This window comes from Rutilus rutilus (genome assembly GCF_951802725.1).
Source record: "Rutilus rutilus genome assembly, chromosome: 9".
Taxonomy (NCBI): Eukaryota; Metazoa; Chordata; class Actinopteri; order Cypriniformes; family Leuciscidae; genus Rutilus; species Rutilus rutilus.
Genome location: NC_140223.1, coordinates 31,369,856 through 31,397,783, shown reverse-complemented (window position 1 = coordinate 31,397,783; position 27,928 = coordinate 31,369,856). Strand labels below are relative to the sequence as shown.

Here is a 27,928-nt window from a genome sequence, read left to right as displayed (position 1 = left end):
GGTTAAAAAACAAAACTGCATGTATTTTGCGGAAGAACATTGTTCTGGTTGTGCTTCGGTTCTGTGTGACTGTGTGGATGAATATGATTCTTTCTCAAAACTGAAGAAAGAGAGAGATTATCCTAACTCTCCTAAAACATTCACTACTAGGCTTAAGAGATATAACCAGTTTAGATGGAGAGGATCTCAAGCTGACTAGCTGAAGACGTTACTGTAGCTTTACCCATTAATAGACACAGTACTTCCTTGAAAATAAATTCCAGCATAGCGCTACAACAACCATAACTAGATGAGTAAATTTTGTTGGGACAAACTTTGATGTTGGCTTGACAAAGCCGTATGAAAGTTTGAAAGTTTTATAAGCTTTAAATTTTGTGAAGTGGAAAGAGAAAGAAAGCAAGAAAGAAATTGCAAGCAAGAATTAACATGTTCTAGCACATTGCTAGCATTAATTAACGTTTACTAACGTTACACATTGCTAACACGTTGCTAGCATGAATTAGCATGTTTTGTAGCATATTTTAACATGTTGTTAACATTTGTGTGCTAGCATGTTTTCACACATTATTAGCATTAATTAGCATGTTGGTAACATGAATTAGCTTGCTGCTAACATGTTTTGCCACACTGTTAGCATGACTTAATTTGTTAACGTTTTAACACATTGCTAGCATGAATTGCTGAATTACATGAATTAACATGTTGCTAACATGTTTTAGTATATCACTAACATGATTTAACATGCTGTTAGCCTGAATTAGCACGTTTACCCAGTGAGTCAGTCCTAGAGCTCCTCCTGTCCGATTTTAGGGAAAAATCAGGTCTATTGGAGACGTCCAATAGATTTTTTAGGAGCGCCGAAAGAACACCACAGACACACCATGTTAGCATGAATTAGCATATTGCTAAGATTATTTAGTATAGTATGATTACCATGTTTTAACATGCTGCTATCATGAAATAGCATGTTTTGCTAGCATTATTTAACATGTTGCTATCATGTTTTAACATACAACTAGCATGAAAAGGCACTTTGCTAGCATGTTTTAACACGTAGCTAGCATGAATTAGCATTTTGCTAGCATGTTTTAACATGTTGTTAGCATGAATTATGTTGCTAACATGTTTTAGCACTGTAGATTCTGGTTTTATTATGAGCTCCTCTGTTTGGCGTTTATTTTAAACAAGTGATTTTCCGGGGGTTTGAGATTTATCTACTCCATGTCAACCTTTCTCGCTCATTGTGAAAACTAACCTCTGCCACTCACACACCAGACACATGTCAAAGTAGCCGGATAAACTTTTCTCTATCGTATGTACGCAATTTCCTGTGAAAACTATCCCGAAAGGTCTAAAATATAAACACTTATAATAGGCTTATCATAGACAATCAGGGTAAGACAAAAACATGTTATGGAAGAAGGGATTGATGAAGCATTGACTCGTTATTTAAATATTGTTCATTTTGAACACAAAAAAAGTTACATAGTGCACCTTTAACATTTCTGTGTAGTGTACATAATCTTATGTAATGCATCTCACCTGTATTGATGTTAATGGTGAAATGGCCCTGTTGGTTTCCAGACCTGATATTGTAGTAAATATCAGCATTGGTGCCGATATCTTTACTCGCCGCGTAAACTTGTACCACTTCCGTACCCACTGCGACATCTTCAGGAAGCGTTGCCAGATAGTCCCTCCTCTCAAACACAGGCGGATTGTCGTTAATGTCCAGAACCGTGATAGTGATGTTCGCCAGAGAGGAAAGGTGAACAGGAACTCCTTGATCTGATGCACGGACCGTTATATGGTACGAAGACTGAACCTCGCGGTCCAACAAACGCTCCAAAACCAAAATCCCGGATGATTTATCAATGGAGAAGAATCCATCAGCCGAGTCAACAAGGGAATAAACCACTTTACGATTAACACCTGCAAAATAAAAAACATGCAGGATTCTATATCTACAAAACTACACCAAAAATATTCCGTTTTTAGAGATTAACTTGGTTTCTATATGGTTGAAACTGCTTATTAATAGTTATAAGCTAGTTGACTCTTTTAGCATCAACTATTAACTAAAATGGAAACATTTTTATGCTGTCGAAGGTCAATGCATTAAAATATTGTTAGCATGAATTAACATGTTTGCTAACAAGATTTAACATGCTGCTAGGATGATGAATGTGTTTGCTAGCAGGTTTTAACACATTGCTAACATGAATTAACGTGCACATTTTTTTACAATGAATTAACATGTTGCTAGCATTATTTAACACTGTTTTAGCATGCTGTTAAAGCATGCATGCACGTTGTTAATATGAAATAACAGTTTGCTATCATGTTTAACACATTGCTAACATGAATTAACATGCACATTTTTTTACAATGAATTAACATGTTGCTAGCATTATTTAACATGTTACTAAAATGTTTTAGCATGCTGTTAAAGCATGCATGCACGTTGTTAATATGAAATAACAGTTTGCTATCATGTTTAACACATTGCTAACATGAATTAGCATTTTGTTAGCATGTTTTAACATGTTAGCATTAATTAGCATATTGATAGCATGTTTTATCACACTTTTAGCATGAACTAGCATGTTGTTAACATCTTTTAGCATGCTGCAAGCATGACATAGCATTTTGCTAGCATGTTTGAATATGTTGTTAGCATTAATTAGCATGTTGCTAACATGATTTAACAAATTGATGGTATAAATGAACAGGTTTTAACATATTGCTAACATGAATTAACATGTTTCTAACATGTTTAAGTACATTGCTAACATGATTTAACTCGTTTGCTAACGTTTATTAACATGTTTTAACATTGACAGCATTTTCTTAAGTTAATTGCTAGGTTTGCCAGTGATAGATACATAGTGGATGAAGCTTAAATACTCTATTAGAGTTCTTGTAAAAAAAGATTTAACCCCCACAATGAAAGCATATGAGACTACAGGTACAGAAGTGGGACATGCTCGTACCTAGATCAGGGTCTATGGCTTGTATCCGGGTCAGCAGAGCTTTAGTGGCGGTGTTCTCGTAGACGCTAGTGGTGTAATGGGGCATGCTAAACATTGGAGGACTGTCATTCACATCCAAGAGAACCACCGTCACCTCAGCTTCACACCACAAACCGCCACCATCCGTTGCACGGGCAACCAGAGTGTACCGAGCGACCTTTTCACGGTCCAGAGCCACGGCAGTCCTCAGCTCGCCTGCAGTGCGAGAAAGAGTCTTATAAGCGAACAGCAACGCCATAAACAGGACGTCTCTTTAAACCCGACGACTCTCAAACCTGTGCGTGGATGCATTATGAAGTCTTCAGCTCCAGAACCCAACAGAGAGAACTGGATCTGTGCGTTTGAGCCGGCGTCAGCGTCTGTGGCTTTGACCTGGAGGATTTGCTTATTCAGGGGGACGTCTTCAGACACGGACACCGAATACACGGCCTACAGACACAAACACGCTCATTACAGGCATCAGCGTAACGAAACGTTTCTGAACATTGTCAGCACATTTGAACATCTAATTTCATCGTTTTTGGACATCATGGGTGTATTCAAACATTTTTGGCCATTGTAGGCATATTCAAATGCTCAATTCAATCATTTTTGGCCATCATGTACATGCTTCAATATCTGATTTGAACGTTTTTAAGAGCATTAAAGGAACATTCAAATGTTCAATTCAATCATTTTGGCCATTGTAAGCACATAAAAAAACATGATTTAATTGTTTTAAGCAATCACAGGTGCATTTTTGGCCTTTCAATGTGCTTTGATTTGAATGTTTTCAACTCTTGTAGGCACATTTAAACAGTTGCTTGGAACATTTTTGGCCATCGTAGGTACAATCAAACATTAATTTCAATACCATTATAGGTACAGAAACATCTGATTTGATTTGATTTGATTTGATTTGATTTGTTTTGTTTCTTGCCCATTACAAGTGCATGCAAACGTTTTTGGCCTTCACAGCCACTTTCAAATGTTCAAAAGTCAATCATTTCTGGCCATCATATTCACATTTGAACATTTTTAGCCATCATATGTGCAAGAAAATGTTTTTGGACAATTTGCAGGTACATTCAAATATTCAATTTGATCATTTTCGGCCATTATAGGTGCATGGAAACATGATTGGCCATCACAGACACATTCAATTGGATCATTTTTGGCCATTCTAGTCGTTTTATCGTATGATAGAGGCAGTCAAATGTTTTAGGTCAGTAGGAAGATTCAAAAATTCAATTAGATCATTTCTAGCCAATTTGCAAATGATCCTTTCAATCTGATTTGATCATTTTTGGCCATTATAGCAACATTCAAATGTTCAATTCAATCATTATTGGCCATTATAGACATGCATGAACATCTGATTTAATAGTTTTGGGCCATCTTATGTGCATTCAAACATGTTTGGCTATTATTGGAAACATTCAAATGTTCAATTCAATCATTATTGGCCATTATAGGCACACATGAACACATGATTTAATTGTTTTGGTCCATCGTGGGCACATTTGAATATCTGATTTGAACATTTCTAAAATTTTACATGCTTTTGGTCACTAGGCACATTCAAACTTTTAATGTGATAATTTTTTTGCATCATTGGTATGTCTGAATATTTGATTTGAACGTTTTGGCCATTTTAGGTGCACTTATTGCATTGATTATAATTTTTTGGGCAAGTAGGCACATTATAGCCTAAAAAAAAAGTGTTTAAATGTTTCTTTCATGCATGAACATTTTATTATTGATTTGCTCCAAAATGATGCACCTATAATGCTAAAAAATGCTGCATACTGTATCTAGGCAGCTCGATAAGTTTTGAGACTTAACCTAAATGCCCTTGCTAAACAGACTGACCTAATTTTCTGCTTGACCTCATTTGAACAAGGTCATGTTTTATGCTCATAGATCATTTCTCCTGAACTTCTTGGCAGCTGTAAGTGGACTCACTGGTTCCAAAAATATTCCTGGTGTGGCTTGTAATCATTCAGGTTTACCATGTAGATTTGAAACTGCCAAGCAAACATGCTCAAAAAATGCACTGGTTAGATTTTTAACAAACTAAAAAACAGCAATATATATATATATATATATATATATATATAAGTGTAAGGCTACATTAATCCGGATACATTTAAAAACTATATTTTGATTTCAAAATGCTTCAAAATGTTTTCCTAAAGTTTCTCATCCACACTGAAACATCTGAAAAAGCTTAAAATCACCTTACTGCGCATGCGTAACACGTAATAAAAGTTCACATGATGATACCGAGAGAGCAGACATAATAAAGTTCTCAAGCTATTCTTATTGCACGATCATTTTATTAGCAAAATATCCCACCGCTCAGCGTTACACTCAAAATCACATGGTCTAAAACGCAACTGCCCTCATGCCAATTCAACCTTCGCAGGGAGGTTTGATTGACAGGCAATCTGACCAGTCATAATCCGCCATCCGCAGAATCCGCCATTTTGTTCGACAAAGCAGTCAGGAGAGTTAGTAGATTAAAGTCGGTGGATTTGAACTTGAAAAATGGTATGTACTGACGTCTTTCCACAGTTGAAACAACATTCCTTCTGATGTTCATTCATGTTTATTTGATGCTATAAATTAACTAGAAGGAAGAGATGATCGGTTCACTAGGCAGCTTTAAAGCGATAGTTCACTTTGAAATTATTTTTTGATATGTTTTAGCTTACCTCAAGGGCATCCAAGATGTAGGTGTCTTTGTTTCCGCAGTAGTTTCAATTTTGATATTTTTAGGTCAAACCGTTCTTGTCTGTCAGTCATATAATGCAGGTCTATGGTCACTGTCTCAAAACACAAGCACAGAGTCCAAATTAAAACAATTCCCCACGTCCAAATGAAACAATTCCCCATCATAAGTACACATTGATGGCCTAAGACACGAAACAAACGGTTTGTGTGAGAAAACGAACAGTATTTATATCGTTGTTATCTCTTGAAAACAGCACACGTCCAAATGATCTGACGGCGCGGGCGGGTATAGATATATACATAGATGTCGCCTTGGCTACTGCAGTTCATTGGAACGAAACCGTAGCCAAGCGACATCTAGTGTATATCTCTATACCCGCCCGCTGGCAGGTATAGATGTATACACTAGATGTCGCCTTCGCTACTGCAGTTCATTGGAACGAAACCGTAGCCAAGGCGACATCTATGTATATATCTATACCCGCCCGCGCCGTCAGATCATTTGGACGTGTGCTGTTTTCAAGAGATAACAACGATATAAATACTGTTCGTTTTCTCACACAAACCGCTCGTTTCGTGTCTTAGGCCATCAATGTGTACTTAAGATGGGGAATTGTTTCATTTGGACGATGGGGAATTGTTTTAATTTGGACTCTGTGCTTGTGTTTTGAGACAGTGACCATCGACATGCATTATATGACTGACAGACAAGAACGGTTTGACCTAAAAATATCAAAATTGAAACTACTGCGGAAACAAAGACACCTACATCTTGGATGCCCTTGAGGTAAGCTAAAACATATCAAAAATTAATTTCAAAGTGAACTATCCCTTTAACTGAGGCTCTAAAGCGATCTGTCACGACACATTAAGGCGAGACACAGCAGACAAAAACATAGATTTTTCATGCAGTGGTCAGTTTTGAGATTTTGGGCTAGTTTACTCCTTCAATATGTGTTCTTTCAAGCTGCTAGAAAGAAAATGTTGAAAATATACATTAAGATGTTTATTTTATTACATTTTGTTTACTTGCGGCAGTAAGTTTCTCCCGAATTTACCAAGAATGACCGGTATCGTTGTAAAGCTCTGAGTCTCCTGCACAACGCTATGTAACCCAAATATGGGCATTTCCTTTCTATCAGTAACCAATCGTGAATGTCCAAAGGGAGATTTAAAGCTAACGACGAAATCTCATTTAGAGCTATTTAAATCTTTAACTGCCGTTTTCTCAAAATATTTTTTTTGTCATTCTCCAGTACAAACATCTCAGCCTATGTAGCACCTGTGTAAACCAAACTTTCCAGTTATACACTTAGCAGTATTCTGAAGATATTTTAATCAAAAAAATATGTCGAAAATCGATTTTGATCGCTATGGACAGTATATTTTGATTTCCTAGGTAATGAAAGAATATATCCTGAAATCCCTCTGCAAATTTTTTTTTCATCTTGTGTGTAATCAAAATGAAAAAAGAATTTTGCACCTGGCTTTATCATATGTTCAGATCTACCGAAAATATATGCAAAATCGTGCATATTTAATGAGATAATGCCTAATTTGCATAATTAAACATACAAATTTCTAAAACTTGTAATACATTTTTTTTACATACTTGTGTAAGTAATCAACTGAGGACGTTTCATGGTGATATCTATTATTTAAAAAATTTACCCTATTCACCTGTAGTGTCTCACCTTAAAGAGCCACAAAACGGTATTTATTGTTTAAATATCTTAAAAAAATTACCCACATTTGAAAGTTGAGATTTTTTTTATATCCAAAGTAACCTGGTCTGTCCTGTCTGTCGGAGCGTAGACAGTGTCCTCTCTGCTCCGCAATGTATTTTTCACTGTGTGAGAACATGATGTGGCGTGAGAGCAGCATGGCTTGTCGGACAGAACAGTAACTAAAGGGGGCGGGTCTTTGCGAACGGTTAGTTGCGAGTAAAAAAATGAAGACAGAAGGCATGTGTTCAGCAGGTTTTCAAACCGTTTTGATCATGTTGATAATATAGAGGCATATCAAATACGACACCGTAGGCTTTGCAGGGTTAAATGTTTTACTCACCGGGTCACAGACGGGACTGTTGTCGTTGGTGTCCATGACCATGACCTCTACGTTTGCCAAGGACACGTGAAGTCCGTCTGTCGCCGTCACGTTGATAAGGTACCGTTCTTGTTCCTCGCGGTCTAACGGTCGCTTAACGTACAGCTTCCACTCTCCCTGAACCAGACCCAGAGCGAACACGCCGCCTCTGTTCCCACCTACACACACACACACACACACACACAAGAGATTACACCGGACACTTAATCTCTTAATAGTCTGTGATAATTTAAGCAGCAATAAAATCCACTACCGATTGTAACACAACACACGCTCACTTCCAGGATTATCTGCGTGTCTTAATAACCTCCATTAGTCCTCTCAATGATGGCACGCTCATTAGTATGAATTGTAATAATCAGTTATTTTTATTCACATTTAAATGATCACCACTGCCATCAATTACGCCTGCCAGATTTATCACGCGTACTGAAGCCCTACCCGGCTCATTAGGACAGGTCATCTTTTAAACCTCAAGCAGACAGAGGTGGAAAGAAAAAAAAAAGAGGGAAAAAATGAGAGCGAGAGTTAAATGGAAACGACTCTATAATCAAAGCAGCCGCGTTGACAAGCATCCAATTACTGTACACTCATAGTACAAACACGCGCTGCCTTATTCATCTAATAAAGAGAGTAATTTAACTCAGCTGGGGGCTGATATAACACAGAACAGCTCCTATCTGAGACGCGTCAACAAAGGCCTGGACGCCTTCCGACTTCATTTCTCTCATCCCACGCTCTCGCTCACTTAGTTGAGGGGCTGTTTAGCGTGACTTCGACAAGCTGCATGCTTTTTCTGTGCTTTATAAGCAATGGCTCCAAAGCTTCTGATGTGTATAATGCAACCATTTGTCATTTATCATTTCAAATCTCATGATGTTTGATTTTTATTATATTTTGTTGTTGTTGAAAAAAGCATTATACACTAGGCTACTGTTCAGTATGGTTTTTAACACTTTCATTCAGCAAGGATGCATTCAATTGATGGCAGTAAATACATTTAAAATGTTACACAAGATTTGTATTTTAAATGAGCGCTGTTCTTTTAAACTTTTTATTTGTTAAATGATCCTTAAAATGTATTAGTGGTTTTTAACATCGACAGTAATAATCAGAAATGTTTCTTGAGGATCAGATCATCATATTAGAATGATTTCTGAAGGATCATGTGACACTGAAGACTGGAGTAATGATGCTGAAAATTCAGCTTTGATCACTGGAATAAATTACGTTTCAAAATATATTCAAATAGAAAACAGTTATTTTAAATTGTAATAATATTTAAAAATATGACTATTTTTACTGTATTTTTTTTATCAAATAAATGCAAAAACATGAAAAACTCTAACTGACCCCAAACTTTTAATTGGTAGTGTATAATGCAATGACAGCGAGTCATTTTTAAGTGTATACAAATATTCTGAAGATGCATTAAACGTTTGTTATGAATGTATGGGTGCTTGGAGAAAAATAACGAACAAATAAAATAAAAATATTGTTGAAATAAATTGAATGTGAATAGAATTGGACTTAATTGGACGACAAAAAAAATTAATTGAATAAAGGTGGTACTTCATCTGATCAGACACTCGGTAACACTTTACAATAAGGTTTCATTTGTTAACATTAGTTAATGTATTAACTAACATGAACTAACCATGAGCAATGCATTTGTTACTGTATTTGTTAATCTTGGTTAATGTTAATTAATAAAAACACAGCTGTTCATTGTTTGTTCATGTTACTTCGCAGTGCATTAACTAATGTTAAAGGGGTCATATAATGGTACATGCACTTTTACAAGTTGATTGTACTGGAATGTGTGTTGGCAGTGCCTGTACACAACCATCATAAAATGATAAAAATCCATCCAGTGTTTTTTTTTTAAATCTCCTTATATGTTTTCCCCCATCTCAAATCAAGCCTAGTGACGTCACACGGTCGGACGCCCCTCCCACGATTGTTGATTGACAGCAGCGTTTCAACACAGACCCGCCCCCGATCGTGAGCAAGCTGTCTGTCATCAGATATAATTCATAATCCCACGTTTATAATGAACAACGCGTTATGGTTATTGTGTTATTATTTCAAACGGTGTACGCACAGAACAGAGGGGCGGGGTGAGCAAAGCTCATTATCATTTAAAGACACATGCACTTAAACAGCGTGCTGAAAACAGAGCTGTTTTTGACCAGGTAAAATTAGTGTTTTCTTACAATACTAATGAGAATTTTTAATTAAAGTATATTACAAACTTTTAATTTAGACCCTAAAGAATCATATTAGCTTGTACAAAAATGGCATTATATGACCCCTTTAACAAATACAACTTTGGATTTTAATAATGTATTAGTAAATGTTGAAATTAACAAATATTGATCATGCTGTAGAAGTGCTGTTCATTATGAGTTCATGTTAACTAATGTTAACTAACGAAACCTTATTGTAAAGTGTTATCACACAGTCTTTATGGCAGGTTTGAAAATCAACTAAATATATACAAATTCATAAGATATTTCTCTCAAAACAGCATATTTATTACTTCTTGTTAAGCAGTTAAATTGAACTGATGTGTTTAAAGCCGTTTAACGTCAGTTCTGGTCGATTAGTGTTTCTGCAGTGAACTTTCACCTTTACGAGACAGCAACACGAAGAGCTATTTAACGGCTGGTAAATCTTAGCTGTTACGGAGGAGATATTCGGCACTGCTGTTAAAATGAGATACGCAGTTTGCTGGTCTAACAAGGTTTAAGATATCCTTTATGAACCCTTAAACGACTTTCAGCAAACCTCTAAATAAAAGTTCAAATGATCTAATTAACTACCATTGAGTAACTATTTACTGTTTAATTGCGCTGTGCTCTGTTGAACACAGCAGTAAAATACCCCGAGAGGTGAGTTTACCCACAATGCTTTTGTTTCCTAAGGAGAGTAAAGATGTAAGCTCAAATCTGTTTGTATATTTGTCTCGTTCTTTCCCTCTGGTGTGTATTATGATACGGTGTGCGGTTCTTTGAGCCAGTTTGTGCCGCTGGGCTGAGAGAAGTGTATTAGAGTCTGTTTGACCTTTGAGTTTGTCTTGAACTAGAGGATTTAAACGTTATGAAAGTGTGGACTGCAGGGAAGGAGACAGACGACGAGGGTCTGAGAGGAGAGAGAGAGAGAGAGAGAGAGAGAGAGAGAGCTATTCTCAGTAGAACACATGCCAACTACACAAAGGCTTGTGTCATAAAGTTAACATTAGTTTACATGCTGTGGGCTATGATTTAATTAAAGGGATAGTTCACTCAAATATAAAAATTCAAACGTGTATGACTTTCTCTCTGAAATCCTTTCCATGCAAATACAGTGATTAGAGATCTTTTAATCTTTTAGGCTTCAAAACTATATATATATATATATATATATATGTGTGTGTGTGTTCACACAAATATATTTTTACTTATTTTTATTTACTTCATTAGATATTGATTATATTTTACATTTATTTATATTACTATTATATATATGGATTTTTAGACACAACAGAGAATTCAATATTCAGAAAACAATCCTTGGTACAACACAAACAACAATTAGCCAACATTTAGCATCTAAACTGCTAGTGTCACAATGTTTACTTTAGTTTCAATGCTGTGGGCTGCAATTAAGTAAAGAGTCAGAGCCTTTGTGCGTGTGTGTGTGTGTGTGTGTGTGTGTGTGTGTGTGTGTGTGTGAGTGAGTGAGTGTTGTGCGTGGTAAATCTTGTTAAAAATACTGCTCCTGCTGGTGGCAGTCTAAATCATGATCACAGCATAAAGGTTGAGCTTAATCGAAATTCTGTTCAGGCCAAGAAGTGTGTTTCTGCGTTTGTGTGTGTGCGTGTGTGAAAAAAGCATGAATTATAGAACAAGGCAGCTCCCTAATTCAATGTTATGAGTTTCTGAGCGCCTAATTTACAAGTGTGTGCTGCTTAGGAGCATGTGCAAGGTGTGTATGTGCGTGATGGTGTGTGCAATCTGTTTCTTGTCACCAAGCAAGGTGTTCTACACTGCCTGAATATAATTTTTTTTTAAAGCTGGCTGAGCTAGATGCTGATAAGGAGGAGTTTTATATTTGCCCTTTTGAAAGACACTATCCACCTAAACTACTGCTTTCGGAAATACCACTGTATTATGTTTCGAGAAGTGAAGAGTTGCGCTTGCCTATCACAAATCCGCACCAGTATAATTTGCATGCAGTTGCATCACAGCTTTAATAAAATCCTTATAAAACAAGTGTGGTTTTGCTCTCCAGCAAGAATAAGTCTGCATCCACCCGCAAAATCCGGCTGGTAGCCCTAGAGCGAATAATCCATTATCAGGAAAGGATGAATGAGGTGTAATTACTGTGGACTTCTGACATTCTATAATAGCGTTGTTCTACATTATGCTTACATGCAGAACAGGGCTTGAGAAAATCAGGCTATGTTTAGATTGAGAGCACACACACACACACACAGAGTTATACTGCATGGTAAGGTATTAGGGCATCAAAACTATATGTGCTCGTTGAACATTTTCAAAACCTTGTGCATGAAAAGACCGTTTGTCTTCTCTCTGTATTTCTTTATGGATGTTTTTTTTTTGTGTACGGAGCATTGTTAAGCTGGAACCAATGATTGTCTAAAGAAACTGCATGGTTGTTGCTTGATTTTATGCACATGAAAAAATGGGGGTAGCTGAAATAGAAAAATTCTCTCATTTACTCATTTAACCTCATTGTCATTCCAAACCCATACCAGGTTTTTTTCTTCTGTGAAATTCAAAGACATTCTGAGGAATATTGAATATTGAGTTTTTGTCCATACAATGAAAGTCAGTATCGTCCAAAACAACAGTGATCCCCCATTGACTTTCATTGTATGTACCTTCTGTACCACAGAAGTCATTCAGTCAAACAGGTTTGGAGCGACAGTAGGGTGAGTAAATGATGGCATAACTTTTATTTTTGTGTGAATTATCCCTTAAGCATCTTACTCAGTGTTGCTTCTCAAGAAAATGTATATTGATTTATAAAGATTTTTAACATCATTATAACATCATTTTTTGCCAGTTCCAAAAGTTCTTACCTGTAATATGATAGGTGACTTGTCGGTTTCCAGGTGAGCTGTCATTGTCCCTCGTGTTAAGTACTGCCACCACTTCACCAGGTGCATCACTCTCCCGTACACTTCCGAAGTAACGGGGCTGAAGAAACTGCGGTACGTTGTCATTGGAGTCGCTCACTGCTATAGTTATAGTAGTTGAGGACGACTGGCTTGCAGGATCGCCAAGGTCAAATGCCCAGACTGTAAGACTGTGGGCTGGGCTCTGTTCATGGTCCAGCCCTTTCAGAGTCGATATCCAACCAGAGCTGCTGTCAATTGTAAAGTAGGCACCATGCTCTTCAATGTCCTCACCGCCAGAGCCACCAAGCAACCCAGGTGGAGCAAGACTGTACGTCACCTGACCATTAGCTGCCCAATCAGGATCCAAAGCTCGCACTTGAAGAATCCTAGTTCCAGGAGAAAGACCCTCGGTGACTGACGCCTCATAGATATCTGACTCAAACGCAGGTTTGTTATCATTGACATCTTGTACTTTGACCTCCACATCCACAGCCGAAACAGCATCCAACCGTCCCTGCTGCAACATTGCAATCACTTTAAAATGATAGGCCTGTGTCAGCTCTCGGTCCAGTGCTTTGTCAAGTTTGATAGTGCCACTTTCTTTGTCTACCACAAACACTCCATCACTGTTACTCTCTGGAGTCTGTCCGATCACCGCTGAGAAGCTTACTGGTAAGGAAGAGTGGCTAGTCGAGGTGTGTAGATGCACCGCACCCAGCAAGGAACCGATGGGCATGTCCTCTGGCACAGTAAAGGAGAATTGTGGTTGGCTGAAGGAAGGTATGTGCGCATCAGCGGACAAAACATGTATGTAGACTGACACAAGGGAATGTTTAACAGGTGCACCTCCATCAGAGGCTTTAACGAAGAAGGATAGTACAGACCCACGCAAAGAGGCAAAGTTGCCTTTGGTGACAACCCAGCCACTGTCCGGGTCGATATCCAGAAGTTCAGTAACCTGCAGGCTGGCCTCACTGTACAGACTGTAGCTCACTTGTCCGTTGGCACCTTGATCTACATCCCAAGCTTGCACTTGCATCACAAGGGTACCTGGTTCAACCTCAGACCGCACACTTGCATGGTACTCTGAGGCGCTAAAAAGTGGAGTGTTGTCATTCTCGTCTAGTACAGTGACCCGGACACTGCAATATCCAGATCGGCCACCTGCATCCACAGCCGCAATGGACAGCACCATCTCACTTTGTTCTTCCCGGTCCAGACGCTCAAGAGTCATAATTTGTCCATTGCCATCAATACTGAACAAGTCTCGAGCGGAATCTGACAGCAGCACATACCTCACTTCCCCAAACGGTCCAGGATCAGCATCTTGCGCCCTGATTGCGATGACCTTTGATCCCACTGGCGCGTTTTCCCGTACATCAGCCTCGTACATGCCCTGGGTGAACTGGGGGGTGTGCAGATTAGCTCGCTCTACTCTAACATGCACTTGCGCCGTACTGGTAAAGACACCGTCTGAAACACTTACGTTCAGGGTGATGGCGGAAGGCATGCGCTGCATGCGTCGCTGGCCACTCAGGGTGAGGACACCAGAGGCGGCATCTATCTCAAACAGCATCCTTTCGTTTCCAGACACCAGGCCATACTGCAAGCGCTCTGCGTCTGAGCGGTCTGCATCAGAGGCCTGTATGCATGTTACAAAGTGCCCTTTGGGTGCCAACTCATTGATTGAGGCTTCATATAGCAGTTGGTTAAACACTGGAGCGTTGTCGTTGGTGTCCGTGACATCGACTGTGACCCACACTTCGCTGCTCAGTGGGGGAAAGCCATTATCTGTTGCCTTGACAAGAAACACATAACGCTGGATGGTCTCATGGTCCAGGGAGCGAGCGGTCAGAATTAGACCACTGCTGCTGTCAATGTGGAAGTGGTCAGTGCTGTTGGTATGGTCTGGAATGATTTGGTACCGTATAGCTGCGTTTTTCTTGGAGTCGCTGTCCGTTGCGAGCACCTGCAAGGCTGCAGTGCCAATCATGGCAGTTTCTGAAATGACGGCTTTGTACGAGGGCCGCTCAAACACTGGAGGGTTGTCATTGACATCCAAAACAGTAACTTCAACGTCCACTTCTGCACGAGCACCTGTGAGGCAGTCCGTTGCTCTAACAATGAGTCTGTGGACAGGGCTGGTCTCATAGTCGAGGGCAGAGATGACACTAATGACCCCCGTGTCAAATCCAATGGAGAAGAGCGTTCCAGGGTCACCATGCTTGATTGTGTAAAGGACACTCTGGCCTTCAGGGCTGCTGGCATTTATTCCCAGAATTGGAGTCCATACTGGTATATCTTCGCTCACTTTTACAGAGTAGAATGGTCGGTCGAATACTGGCATTGCTCTGTTTACCACAGTAACAGGAAAGGTGACTGAAGAGGACAGAGGTGGTGTTCCCATGTCACGGGCGAACACCAGAACCTGATATTCCACACTGGAGAGATCAGCCTCGAAAGCTCTCCGTAAGCGAAGCTCGCCGCTCACACGGTCCATCTCGAAATGTCCCAGTTCATCCTGTAGAAAGTAGCTGACCTCTCCATTTTGTCCTTTGTCTCGGTCCACTGCCGTCACTCGAAAAATTGCAGTCCCAGGCTCCGCTTCTACTTGCACAGCAGCATAGTATGGCAATCCAACAAAAACTGGAGCGTTGTCGTTGACATCGGTGACTTGAACTCGGACCAGCGCCCTTGCAACACGAAGACGATCTTCCTCACGTCCCGCTTGCACCAAAAGTCCATATTCCTCCTTCTCCTCCCTGTCCAATGGGACTCCAACAGTTTCAATGGCACCAGAAGTTGGCCTGATGCGAAATTTCCCTCCTGCATTCAGCAAAGTATAGCGCAGTGGTTCATTCAACTTGTTCCCTAATGCTGTTACCACAGCAACTGTTGTTATATTGCCATTGTTCTCCTCAATGTTGGAATTGTAAGCATTTTGAGTAAAAGCCAGCCCACTGTCCAAAGCCTCATGCACCAGGATGGTAACCAGAGAGGTGCTAGAAAAGCGTCCGTCTGAAACGCGGATGTTAAAGCGAAATCGTTCTTTGCTAAACGTACTGTTTCTCACAGTCAACAGTCCAGTACTTGGCTCAATGCTGAAATGTTCTAAGCTCCCGTCTGTCAATGAGTAGGTGAGCTCTGACTGGCCATTACCATCGGGATCAGTAGCAAAAACTTGTAGGGCTTCTACACCTTCATAAGTTGGGAGCAGAAGGACAGCTTCATAGGAATCCTGGGAAAATTTAGGTGGGCAGTCGTTAACATCTTGCACCTCAATAGTCACTTCTGCAGGCCGCTCAGCTGAGAGCTGAGGATTCCCACTGTCTCGGACGTTAACATGGAAACGAAATGTAGGTGTGGTTTCATGGTCAAGTGGAGCAATTGTCCTTATGGATCCAGTTCCGGCATCTACTGCAAAGAAGCGCCTAGCAGATTCTTCCATGATCTGGTAAACTAACAGGGCATTATGGTTGCGGTCAGCATCGGTTGCTCGTATGACCAGTGGTTGACCGTTGTCACTCTGCACAACACTGTTAAGCCCAGCGCCTTCACTGATACTTCCATGGTAATGCAGCTGTTGGAAAACCGGTGCGTTGTCGTTTTGGTCGAGAACTGTAACTGTTATTGTAGCATTTGAGGCCTGTCCAGCCATGTTGCTTGCCGTGACTATTAGCACGTAGGAAGAAACCGTCTCAAAGTCCAGTGATTTCTGTGTAGTGATCACTCCACTGTACTGGTTGATGCGGAATGTCCTATGACCATTGCCGTGGCGAATATCGTAGGTAAGGGTGGAGAGACTTAAAGCGTTTACTGTGATGACTGAAGCTCCTATGGCGACACTCTCTGATATCTCCCCCTGATATTCACTTTGGGGAAACTTGGGACCAGCGTTATCGGACAAGGTGACCGCGATTCGGACGACAGCTGTTGATGATAATGCTGGAGAACCATTATCAGTTGCTTTGACAGACAAGACGTAGTGACCAATGTTTGACAGCTCCAGTTCCCGAGCCAATGAGATGATGCCCAAAACAGGATCAATCCGGAATGTGTTCCCTGTGTTCCCTACATTGAAAGAGAAAAAAAAGAGAGTAAGAAAAATAAGATCTTACAAATATACAGTTATTAAAATGATGGAAAAAATGGTAATATGGGAAATATGTTGTAAAAATAAAAAATAAAAAAAAACTTTAAATGAAAACTATTTTCCAGCTTCTTCAAAAATTGATCCATGTATGCTGGCTTTTCCTTCACAGTCCAACTTATCCATTAAAAATAAAGAATATTTATAGATGGTAAAGAAATTAATACCTTTATGAATTATGGTTTATGGCTTATGTCTATTGATCTATGTTTACTGGTCCAAGTCATACTTTTGAGCACAGATTAATTCAATAAAGCAAATAATTGGTAATAAGATATTTGTAAACACAATTTACATTTATTATTAATTTGTCATGAGACAAATTGAGTTAAGTGTGTCCATTTAGTGAAGTATGTCCAGACTTTGGTAGTATATGTGAGCGTGTGCATACCTGAGTCGACGCTGTAACTGATTTGTGCATTCTGGCCCTTGTCCTTATCGAGTGCAGTCACAGTGAGAACAGCCGATCCCAGAGCAGCTGATTCATACACCTGTCCATCATACATCACCATGGTGAAAAGAGGGGCGTGGTCGTTCACATCCTCCACACCGATCAGGACACGAGCAAGGCTACGTCTGTACGGGAACTCTTGATCTTTCACCTAGTATAAAAAATAAAAAAAGCAAGAATGATCGAGAGAAATAAATAAAGAGGTAGGTTAGAAACAAAAATGAATTCCCTGTCTGAGACAGACAGCAATATCCAACACAAACAAAGAGCAACACACACACACACACACACACACACACACCAAACTCAAACTCGCTCACTGCCAGACGGAGTGGATAACATCTCTCTCCGGATTATAATAACAAATTTCATCTGTTTGCAGGCAGCAGGAATATCCATGTGCTTATTAGATATGACACTCACTGTCTCTCACCCTCGTCAGGGGAGTGCGGAAACAAGGAGTGATACAGATCAGATCAATAATTAGATCACAGTGGAGAAACGACACAGGTGCAGACAACATTAAACTAGTGACGGCTGCCAAAGCACAAGGAGCAATCTCCTGTTCCTGTCATACCTGCACTCAAGCATGGAGAGCGTTAAAGAGAGAGAGGAGGGAGGCAGATCTGTGGGAATGTACACTACCAACACTAATCAAATACCTCTCCTGTTTTATGTTTTATCTATCTATTGAGAGTCACATTGTTCTCTCTAAAATAAAATCTATTTTCTATTTATATCTATATATCTATGAGGCTGCTTACTGGTCCAAGTCTTTATCCTTTATATTGAAAACAGATTAATTAAAGAAAGTCATTAATGTCACCATAACATTAGTGTGATTATGTGATTATGAAGAAAGCCTTGTCTGATTACCATGATGGTGAGGATGTGCTGTGTTCGGCTCTCGTGGTCCAGTCTGCGAGCCGTGTAGATGACGCCGCTGTTAGGGTCGATGCGGAAGAGGCGCATGCTGCTGGGGTCAACGCTGCTCTGGAGGCTAAAGGTCAAGCGGTGACGCTCGTCGCGGTCGGATGCCAACACCTGGACCACCTCTGTATCCGGGGGCGTGTCCTCTGTGATTGTGATGTCATAAGTGGGCTGGGAAAAAACTGGCGGGTTGTCGTTGTTGTCCAAAACGGTAATCTGGACCTGTAAAAAAGACAGGAAGTCAACCTGAAATATAGTGCAAAAGTGCCCGCCCCCTTTTTTTAGAGGCGCTGGTTCCGGAAGTATTTTTTCCATTCATTTTTCCCATAGGGATTTTAAAATGGTCTTTGTTAAAGAGTTATAAACCATGAACCAAGCCAATCCGCTACGAGGTGAATCACAAAATCGGACAAAAAGACAAAGGTACAAGACTGTGAACTTAACGGCCAGAGAATGTCCAAAAAGTACGTGAAGTTTCACTCTCAGTACACTTCCGGCTTCTGAAATGGTTGCAGTTCCACTTTGATTCCAGATGAGGGCGCTCACAGGACGAGTGCAGAATGAATGGAGGTCTATGGCAGTATACCCATCAAAATCCACTTTTCTCAGGATATAATTTTTTGTCTAGTAATTTGAATGTTGTATTCGAAAGGAGATGCAAAGAAATTACACATTGCTGGTGTTAGATTTTTTAGAGTCACTTATTTGCTTTAAAAAGTCTTTTAAAGTGTCAGTGACGTCATACACATCATACGACCAGAGATACTGCTTTACGGCAATCCTTCAGTCACTTTGGTGCTTTCGCGCTCTGCACTTTCTTTTCTCTCGAGGCATCGACAACACAGCTGACACAGGTAAACACACGTGCTAGACGACTTTTTGTTTTGTTTGTTTCTGGTCCCGCTTCGGATGACACGATGCCATCAAGCGGTATCTCTGGCCGTAATCAGTCCTTCACTGACCAATCAGCGTTCATTAGCAGAATGCTAGCGTGTTATGGGCAACAACAACTCAACCTGTAAGAAATCGAAAGGACATAAGTACTCGTTCATTCAACTTTCGACCTATAACCCATGTTGAACTTGCAAAACCTACACTCAAATCTGAGATTTCTCAACGGCAATCGGGTGAAAGAGACAAATTTAGCCGTCTAGCCCCATAGACTCCCATTCATTCTGCACTCATGGGCGATCGCCCCCAGTGGAACTCTGGTGGAACTACAACCAAAATTCGGTACAATAGGACTTAATAGGGAGTGGGCAGGCTCTCCGTAGAAGGGCTCTGTAACGGCTTTAGTGAGGGAACGAACTACAATCCCACGAAGCATTGCGAACAGCATAATCGAATTACAAACGACGGAGGAATATAAAACTACTCATTTACAAATGTTGATTATGTATACAAACAATATATTTTAAGTTTATTGCAAAATATGCATGTTTAAACAAACATTTAAGTATTTTGAGAGCGTAGAGAGATTGACTCGAATACGTCATTCGCAGTGCTTCATGGGAGTGGGCGGAGCTAACAAGATCTTTTTCGACTCTCTGATTGGTGTAATTTTCTGTACAGCGTCATGGGTAATGTAGTTTTTCGCCAGGAATTCCACAGTTAAACAAAATTATTTTAAAATTATCAGCAGAAGCAAATACCATTGATTAACAAACTCGTAACTCACAGCAGGTCTTTAAAAGTGTAGAAGTTATTGTTAAAAATCAACTTCCTTATGGAGAGAATAAATGGAGTTTTTACTTCCGTAACCCGACTGTTGCACTCGATTGTACTTTCTTAGTACCAGTTGAGCTTTATTAAGCTGAAATAAAATATCATATTATATGAAAAACCTAAACAAAAGTTAGAAATGTTGAAATACTGAAATGACAAAAACTAAAGTGTTAAATATTAGAAAGCTAATTAGAAATATAAAAAAACTAATAAAATGAGAAAAGAAACACAATTACTAAAAAAAAAGTTTATTCAAAATATGAATACATGCTAGAAGAATAGTACAGAAATAATACTAAAATAACACTCAAATTCATGGTCATATTCTGAATGATTCACCATTTTAACACATCTAAGCAACGAAGAAGCCTCGTTTTTGATTGACTTTACGAGTCAGAAAGTAACATGACTCGCCATGAGTGTCTGAACAAATCGAAGTTGAATGCTGAACGCTGCCTGAAATGCAATTGTCTGACGCAAGTACTCAGCTGTCGCTAACTTGTATAAATAACCACAGCAGTCGTCGGAGCACGCAGGCAGTGTGAGCGCACACGATTGTGTGTGTGTGTGTGTGTGTGTGTCTGTGATCGAACTGCGTCGGCTGATCTAATTATAAAGTAATAACAGACGTGTACTTCCGTCTCACACTCATCCTTGCGGAGACACGCTGAGATCCATCTGTGTGTGTGTGTGTGTGTGTGTGTGTGTGTGTGTGTGTGTGTGTGTGTCGCAGACCGTGAATGAATGTGTATTTGTGTATGAAAGTAAGTGAGATCGTTTTTGTATTTTTAAATGAGTGCATTTGCATGTAACAGAGAGTGTGTCCGCGAAAGTGTTGTTAAATGAGTGCAGTTGACTGAATTTAAATGAGTTATCTTTTGTGTTTGCGTTCTTGTGCATGACACAGTGTGTGTGTATGTGTTCATTTACTTTGTACAGTGAGTGAATAAACTGAATAAATGCGCCTCCCACCCCAAACACTGCGGCAGCTTCTACTCCGGATCGATCATTCATTTTTTTCCTCACTCTCCCACATTTTTTCCCTTTCGGGATGGATCGTGTCCTTTCAACTCTGACCTTCACGCACATATTACACCGCGAAGACTCGTATCTATGGCAACGAAGCGATCAATCCGATGGGACCTTGACATCAGGGATAGGCAATCTGAACGATGACAGACGCTATCAATCAAACTCTCACCATCAAACATCAGCATCAATCATCGACTAAACAGCTGCTGTCAGGACGACACACACACACACACTCAAAACCTGCTTCCCTGCACATCAAAAGTGCCCAAAAGATAGAAGCATCATTATGCTCTGCCTTTTAAGATCGTGTCTGGCCAAATTCTAATTAAGTAGAACAAGCTCAGTGAAAAAAAAAAAAAAATGCTATAAATAAATATAAATATTTTAATATGAATAAAAATATTAACTATTAATAATTTGAATGAATTAAAAATTATATTAATTAATTTCATATATACAAACATTTTTAAAAATAAAATATTAATTATATTATTCTATAATATATATATATATATATATATATATATATATATATATATATATGCATGCTGACTATAAATATTCATTAATATAAATACATTAATATGAATTTATATAAATAATTATATTCACGCATTATTAATATAAAATGTTGTCATATGAGTAGGAAGCAATGCTGATTATAAAGATTAAATAATATAAATAAACATTTTTATAAATAAAATAATATTATTCTATAATATATAATAATATAAAATATTGGTGTATGAGAGGAGAGACATGCTGACTATAGTATAAATATTATTTAATATAATACATTTGTATTAATTTATATAAAAAAATGATATTAACATAATATTAATATAAAATATTGGCAAATGAGACATGCTGATTATAAATATTAAATAATATAAGTATATATTAATATATCTATATAAATATCAATCATATTAATATATAAAATGAATATAAAATATTGGTGTACGAGTGGAGAGAAATTCTGATTACATATAATTGCATATAAATATTATTTACACATAAATAAAATATGAACACAAAATATTAAATAAATATACATTTGTTAACTAGTGAGGCTATGTTTTTGTAGCTGAACATTGTGAGTCTCTTAATCATGTTTGTGTCCATGAAAGTTAATTATTATGTTTTTTTTGTGTTTTTTTGTCTGTGTGTGTGTGTGTTTGTGTGTTTACCTGAGTGTACGCTATATTAGTCCCATCTGTAACCTCCACAGTGAGGTTGTAAAACGATCGCTGCTCGGCGTCCAGAGGTTTAGCGATGACGATAGTTCCGACACCTTTCTCGACGTCAAACATACTGTCCACGTCACCGCCTTACGTGAAGAGAGACAACATGATTAAACACAAGAACTCTCCATATCTCTCTCACACACACACACACACACACACACACACACACACACACAGATATCACACACAGAGATTCAAATTCACACCAATGTAATAGTCATGTACACCAATGTAATACTCATGTATACCAAACGGGGGCGCTAAAGGGTTTTAAAGTGCAAAACATAAGTAGGATGGGATTTCCTCATCATACACACACACAAACACACAACACAAACCACACATATGCAATGCACACATAAACCACAACCCCTGTGTAACACACATTTAAAATGCACATAATCTACATATTCATATATAAAACACAATAGACACACATATGCAAGAGACTTTAATTCACACATACTACATTCACAACACACTCACACAAATATATGGAGACATATACACTAACATGTGTAATGTATGCATGTGTTTGTATGTGCTACTTTAATGACTAAAAGGATTCCTCCATTTTCGAAGACTTTGTCTTTATATTTCTACACAAGAGCACAAACAGTCTAACGCAACACATGCCTCCCATTCACACACAGAAGTACTCTCAGAATCAGCTGCATATGAACCATTAAACACCAACAGAAGAGACAACAAACGTACAGATTGAAGAAACGGCTGTTTTCTCACAGCAAAAGTTGACTATAATGGAGAGTTGACCCAAAAATGTAAACTCTGTGAATATTTACTCCCTCTAATGTCGAAGCAATCCCGACTTACTTTCTTTCGTGGAAGACAAAATATACATGTCTATCGTTATTCAAGCTCCAAAAATGCATGGCCACCCTTTTTAAGTCATATGATAAGTATGTGTGAACAAACTAAAATTTGTTATCATTCACTGTAAATCGTAGCTCTCAACTGTTGCTCTAAAAATTTTTTTGATAATAATTCAATCCTGATGCCAAATGCCTTTTTGTGGCATATTTAAAGGCAGGGATGCACAACATATTACCAATATATTAGTGGTCATCTAATATTGTAATTTTCTTTACATTTTTATTTATATAATTAACATATTTTTTATATATTTTCATTATTGGCAGATATTACATTTTCATTGGCCAATAATATGCATTTAATTTCCCCCATTTTGCCATATTCCATATTTCTTTTCTTGGCATATATAAAGACACAGATGCACAATATTGTTCTTGTTAAAAATATTTATTTTTAATTATTTTAATTAAGGCTGATATTCCATATTTATTAGCCAATTACATGTATGTAATTCCCCCTATTTTAAAGCTACACTGTGTAACTTTTTAAGTTGATTCTTAGCAAAAAAACACTTTGTTCTATCAAAAGTATATGTGCTCATTCATGTGTAATTACTTCCACCAACCAATAAAGTATTCTCGTAAGCGTAAAATCTGCCATTTATAATACATACGAGCGAGTCGCTCGAATGGCGGCAGCCATGTTGCGCCTCCATCTTGAAAATACATTAGCCAAAGAGGGACATACCAGGAAATTCAAGCTTTGCCTTTCGCGTTTTACACTCAGTGACACCGTGACGAATGCGAGGGGGAGATTGCTCGCGACTGCCGGCAGATTTGAAAGATTGCTGAAGACGGAAAATGATGTAGCCAATGCTGTAAATATTGCCTTACACTATTAATCTCGTTCAATATACAGAATAACGATAGCACTGATACTTTACTAACATGAGCTTGCATTCGTTTGGGATAGCTGATATTAGCAATGAAATGGTACCAAAATAACGAAAACATAAAACTATTATTCATTTTACATAGAGGTCATAACCTACATGTTAACTGACTAAAATGCACTTTGTAATAGTTTTCTAAAGTAACCTCATCACTTGAAGGAACACTCATGGACGAAGTCAAACTGGAAGCCATGTTAATCTTGGAATAATACGGCCACCGTAGGAGTTAAAACGTACGGAGCCCTCGGTTTAACAAATCGTGCCCACAGATTAATAAACCGTACCCACGAGTTTCTAATCCGCTCTCTCAGATTTGTAAACCGTGCCTTCAGTTTTTGCAATCTGTACCCACAAATTCATAAACCGTGCCCACGCTTTCGCAATCCGTTCCCACGGGTTTGTAATCTGTACTCACGGATTTGTGGCTCACTCTCATTTTAGAAGAACACGTTGTTAACGAATCTTATTGTATATTGTTTTATTGAATATTAAGTGGAATACATCAAATTGTCTTAACTGCGTCTGCATGCTTAAAGTGATTCTCAATTGTAGCGGGTATGGGTGGAATATACGATTTAATATGAATGACGTGCATCAAAATCTTTTGTTTATTTGTGATAATCTTAGCACTTTATTATTATTTTCTAACCTGTATTATGACTGATATTTGACAAATTGCTTTCATTTTTTTTTACGCTTTGGACACATTTTTTTTCTAAATATGTAGCCTAAAATGTAATAATAATAATAATAATAATTATTATTATTATTATTTGAGTTATAAATGAACTATAAACGAGTTCACTTAGTAATACAGTAATATGTTTGTCATCAAATAATTTATAAATGCTTTATTATTATAGGCTATAACCTAACCTTTTACAGTTTGGGATAAAATAGGCCTACATTTTTTGCATAATTTTTGCTTAAAAATAAAGCATTCATAAATTATTTTATGATAAACATATTACTGTCTTAAGTGAACTCATTTATAGTTATTAACTCAAATACTACTACTACTACTACTACTACTACTAATAATAATAATAATAATTATTATTATTATTATTACATTTTAGGCTACATATTTAGAAGATGCTTTTGTCCAAAACTTACAAAAAAAATGAACAAAGCAATTCGTCAAATATCAGTCATAATACAGGTTAGAAAATAATAATAAAGTGCTAAGATTATCACAAAAACAAAAGATTTTGATGCACGTCATTCATATTAAATCGTATATTCCACCCATACCCGCTACAATTGAGAATCACTTTAAGCATGCAGACGTATGTCAATTTGATGTATTCCACTTAATATTCAATAAAACAATATACAATAAGATTCGTTAACAACGTGTTCTTCTAAAATGAGAGTGAGCCACAAATCCGTGAGTACAGATTACAAACCCGTGGGAACGGATTGTGAAAGCGTGGGCACGGTTTATGAATTTGTGGGTACAGATTGCAAAAACTGAAGGCACGGTTTACAAATCTGAGAGCGCGGATTAGAAACTCGTGGGTACGGTTTATTAATCTGTGGGCACGATTTATTAAACCGAGGGAACAGTTTGAGAATTCGTGAGTACGGCTTATAAACTGAGCGGACGGACTGCTTTTTTTTCTCCCACAGGTGACTTCCCGGGCTCCGTAAAAACGCCCTCAGAATTGAAAGGAACAGAAACTAATATTCACTGGGTAGTCATATACAATTTCACTGCTAGATGGGGGAAAATATCACACAGTGTAGCTTTAATATTACTTCTGCCTTTCTCCAGCACAACTTAAAAAGACAATGATAGACTATGGCCATTAAAAACGTAAGAATACTACCATTAAAAACACTATTAAAGAGTTCTTTCCCATTAAGAGTGCACATCTTTTTTAATGCCGGCATGAAACAGAAGTTGCGATTGTCTTTTCTTCCCTATTGTGATGTATATCAGAGTGAAACCGCTTCTCGAACAAGAACAAATGTAGGGCGGGGCTTGATTTTGTCAGTGGGGAATTGATTGGATGGTCGTGGTTTGCTATTGGTGGATGTCATGTGAGTGACAGGTAGCCCCGCCCTCACGCCATCAGTGAGCTGCAAGAGAGAGGGGAAGTCATTTTGATTAAAGATTACATAAATTAAAATAAATAATGTGCACGGATAAATCAATTATAATATGCAATATTCAGTAAAAAAAGTAAAAAAAAAAATTGTAAGTATTATTTTATTTCAAAGTAGTTTAGTTTTACGATATTGCCCATTTATCGGTTATCGCGATAACATGGACACAATTATTGGCTTATTGGTATCAGATTAAATTGTAATATTTGTGCATCCCTATGCAAACAAACACGAATGAGACTTAAATTTCAGTCTGTTTCCCACACAAAACTATCAAAAGACTTGGAATATACAGTGCACTACTTTTCTGGTGCTTTTTTTTAACCCTTTCTGACACGACTTCCTTTCGTTGTATGACAAAAAGCAGCTCCACCATTGTGCTCCACAGAAGAATAAAGTTACACAGGTTTGGAACGACACAAGGATGAGGACATAATGACAGAACTGTCATTTATAGGTGAAGTATCACTTTAGCATGTGGTTCAGGTGGTTGCATCAGTGTGTTTGAACGCCTGTGAGTGTGAACAGAGGTGAAAGTGTGTTTTGGCAGGGAGTTATGTTCCCTCTTCACACCCGTTCTACCCGGGGCGCATTAATCATCTCGTGCCGCCTGTTGCTGTAACACCTGGTAGAGAGATACACTTACACATGCATACACACACTTACACACCCTTTCATTCATCAGCGTCCACCCTCGCTGTCCTCACACGCTCTCTCTCGTCTGTCAAGCTAACCCTTGGTTGACCCCTGACCTTTACCCACACTCGATTGGCTGTTTAATGACGCATTTAATCAGGCCGCACATGATGAGGCTGGGTCAACGACCGCCAGAAGGGTTTTAGGTACCTCATAAACAAAACACACACTCACATACACACATGGATGGAAGCACAAATTAAACCATTATCGCCACTGCACAGTAAACACAACACACACGCATGCATTCAATAAAATATCACACGCACATTTAAATCACATTTGAATCGAGACGCTTGTCTCCAAATTCACATCCCAACCAATAATGTAGAAGCAATACAGCACAACACCAAGGGATGATGGGAAAGCAGAGCTAGCTGATGGTTAAACAGCAACAGAGCAACAGCAGTTCTGCTGAACTTGTATAAATATATATATATAGAGAGAGAAAGACAGACAGAAAGAGAGAGATAAACATGCATAGACAAACAGACAGAGAAAGAGAGACAGGTAGAGAGAGAAAGACAGGTAGAGAAACACACTTGACAATAAGGGCTGCGCGATGACCCGACTGATGCTCAGGAAAGTTGAAATTGTCAATGCGTCGACACAAAAAGTATATAATTTCCACGTTTTTAAAGGGGACCTATTAATACAAGTCTCTGGTGTCCCCAGAATGTGTCTGTAAAGTTTTAGCTCAAACTACCCCACAGATCATTTATTATAGCGTGCCAAATTTGCCCCTATTTGGGTGTGAGAAAAATCACGCCGATGTTGTGTGTATCCCTTTAAATGCAAATGAGCTGCTGCTGCTGCCC

At 38.5% G+C, this 27,928-nt stretch overlaps 1 protein-coding gene across 2 annotated transcripts in view; it reads right to left on the bottom strand.

Annotated features, from left to right (window-relative positions):
• Positions 1–22,594, bottom strand: part of fat3a (FAT atypical cadherin 3a) — a 54,456-nt gene extending 31,862 nt beyond the window's left edge. The window contains exons 1-8 of one of the 2 annotated variants that reach the window (XM_084419214.1): positions 22,460–22,594; positions 18,459–18,734; positions 17,523–17,733; positions 12,943–17,052; positions 7,815–8,011; positions 3,308–3,461; positions 2,994–3,227; positions 1,543–1,932 (exon numbers count right to left, since the gene is read on the bottom strand). In XM_084419214.1, coding sequence (XP_084275340.1) covers positions 1,543–1,932; positions 2,994–3,227; positions 3,308–3,461; positions 7,815–8,011; positions 12,943–17,052; positions 17,523–17,733; positions 18,459–18,734; positions 22,460–22,582 — 5,695 coding nt within the window. In that variant the 5' untranslated portion in view covers positions 22,583–22,594. Of the gene's footprint in view, positions 1–1,542; positions 1,933–2,993; positions 3,228–3,307; positions 3,462–7,814; positions 8,012–12,942; positions 17,053–17,522; positions 17,734–18,458; positions 18,735–22,459 lie in introns of those variants that run through there. The other variant, XM_084419213.1, reaches the window with a different exon arrangement.
• Between the last annotated feature and the right edge of the window lie 5,334 nt (positions 22,595–27,928).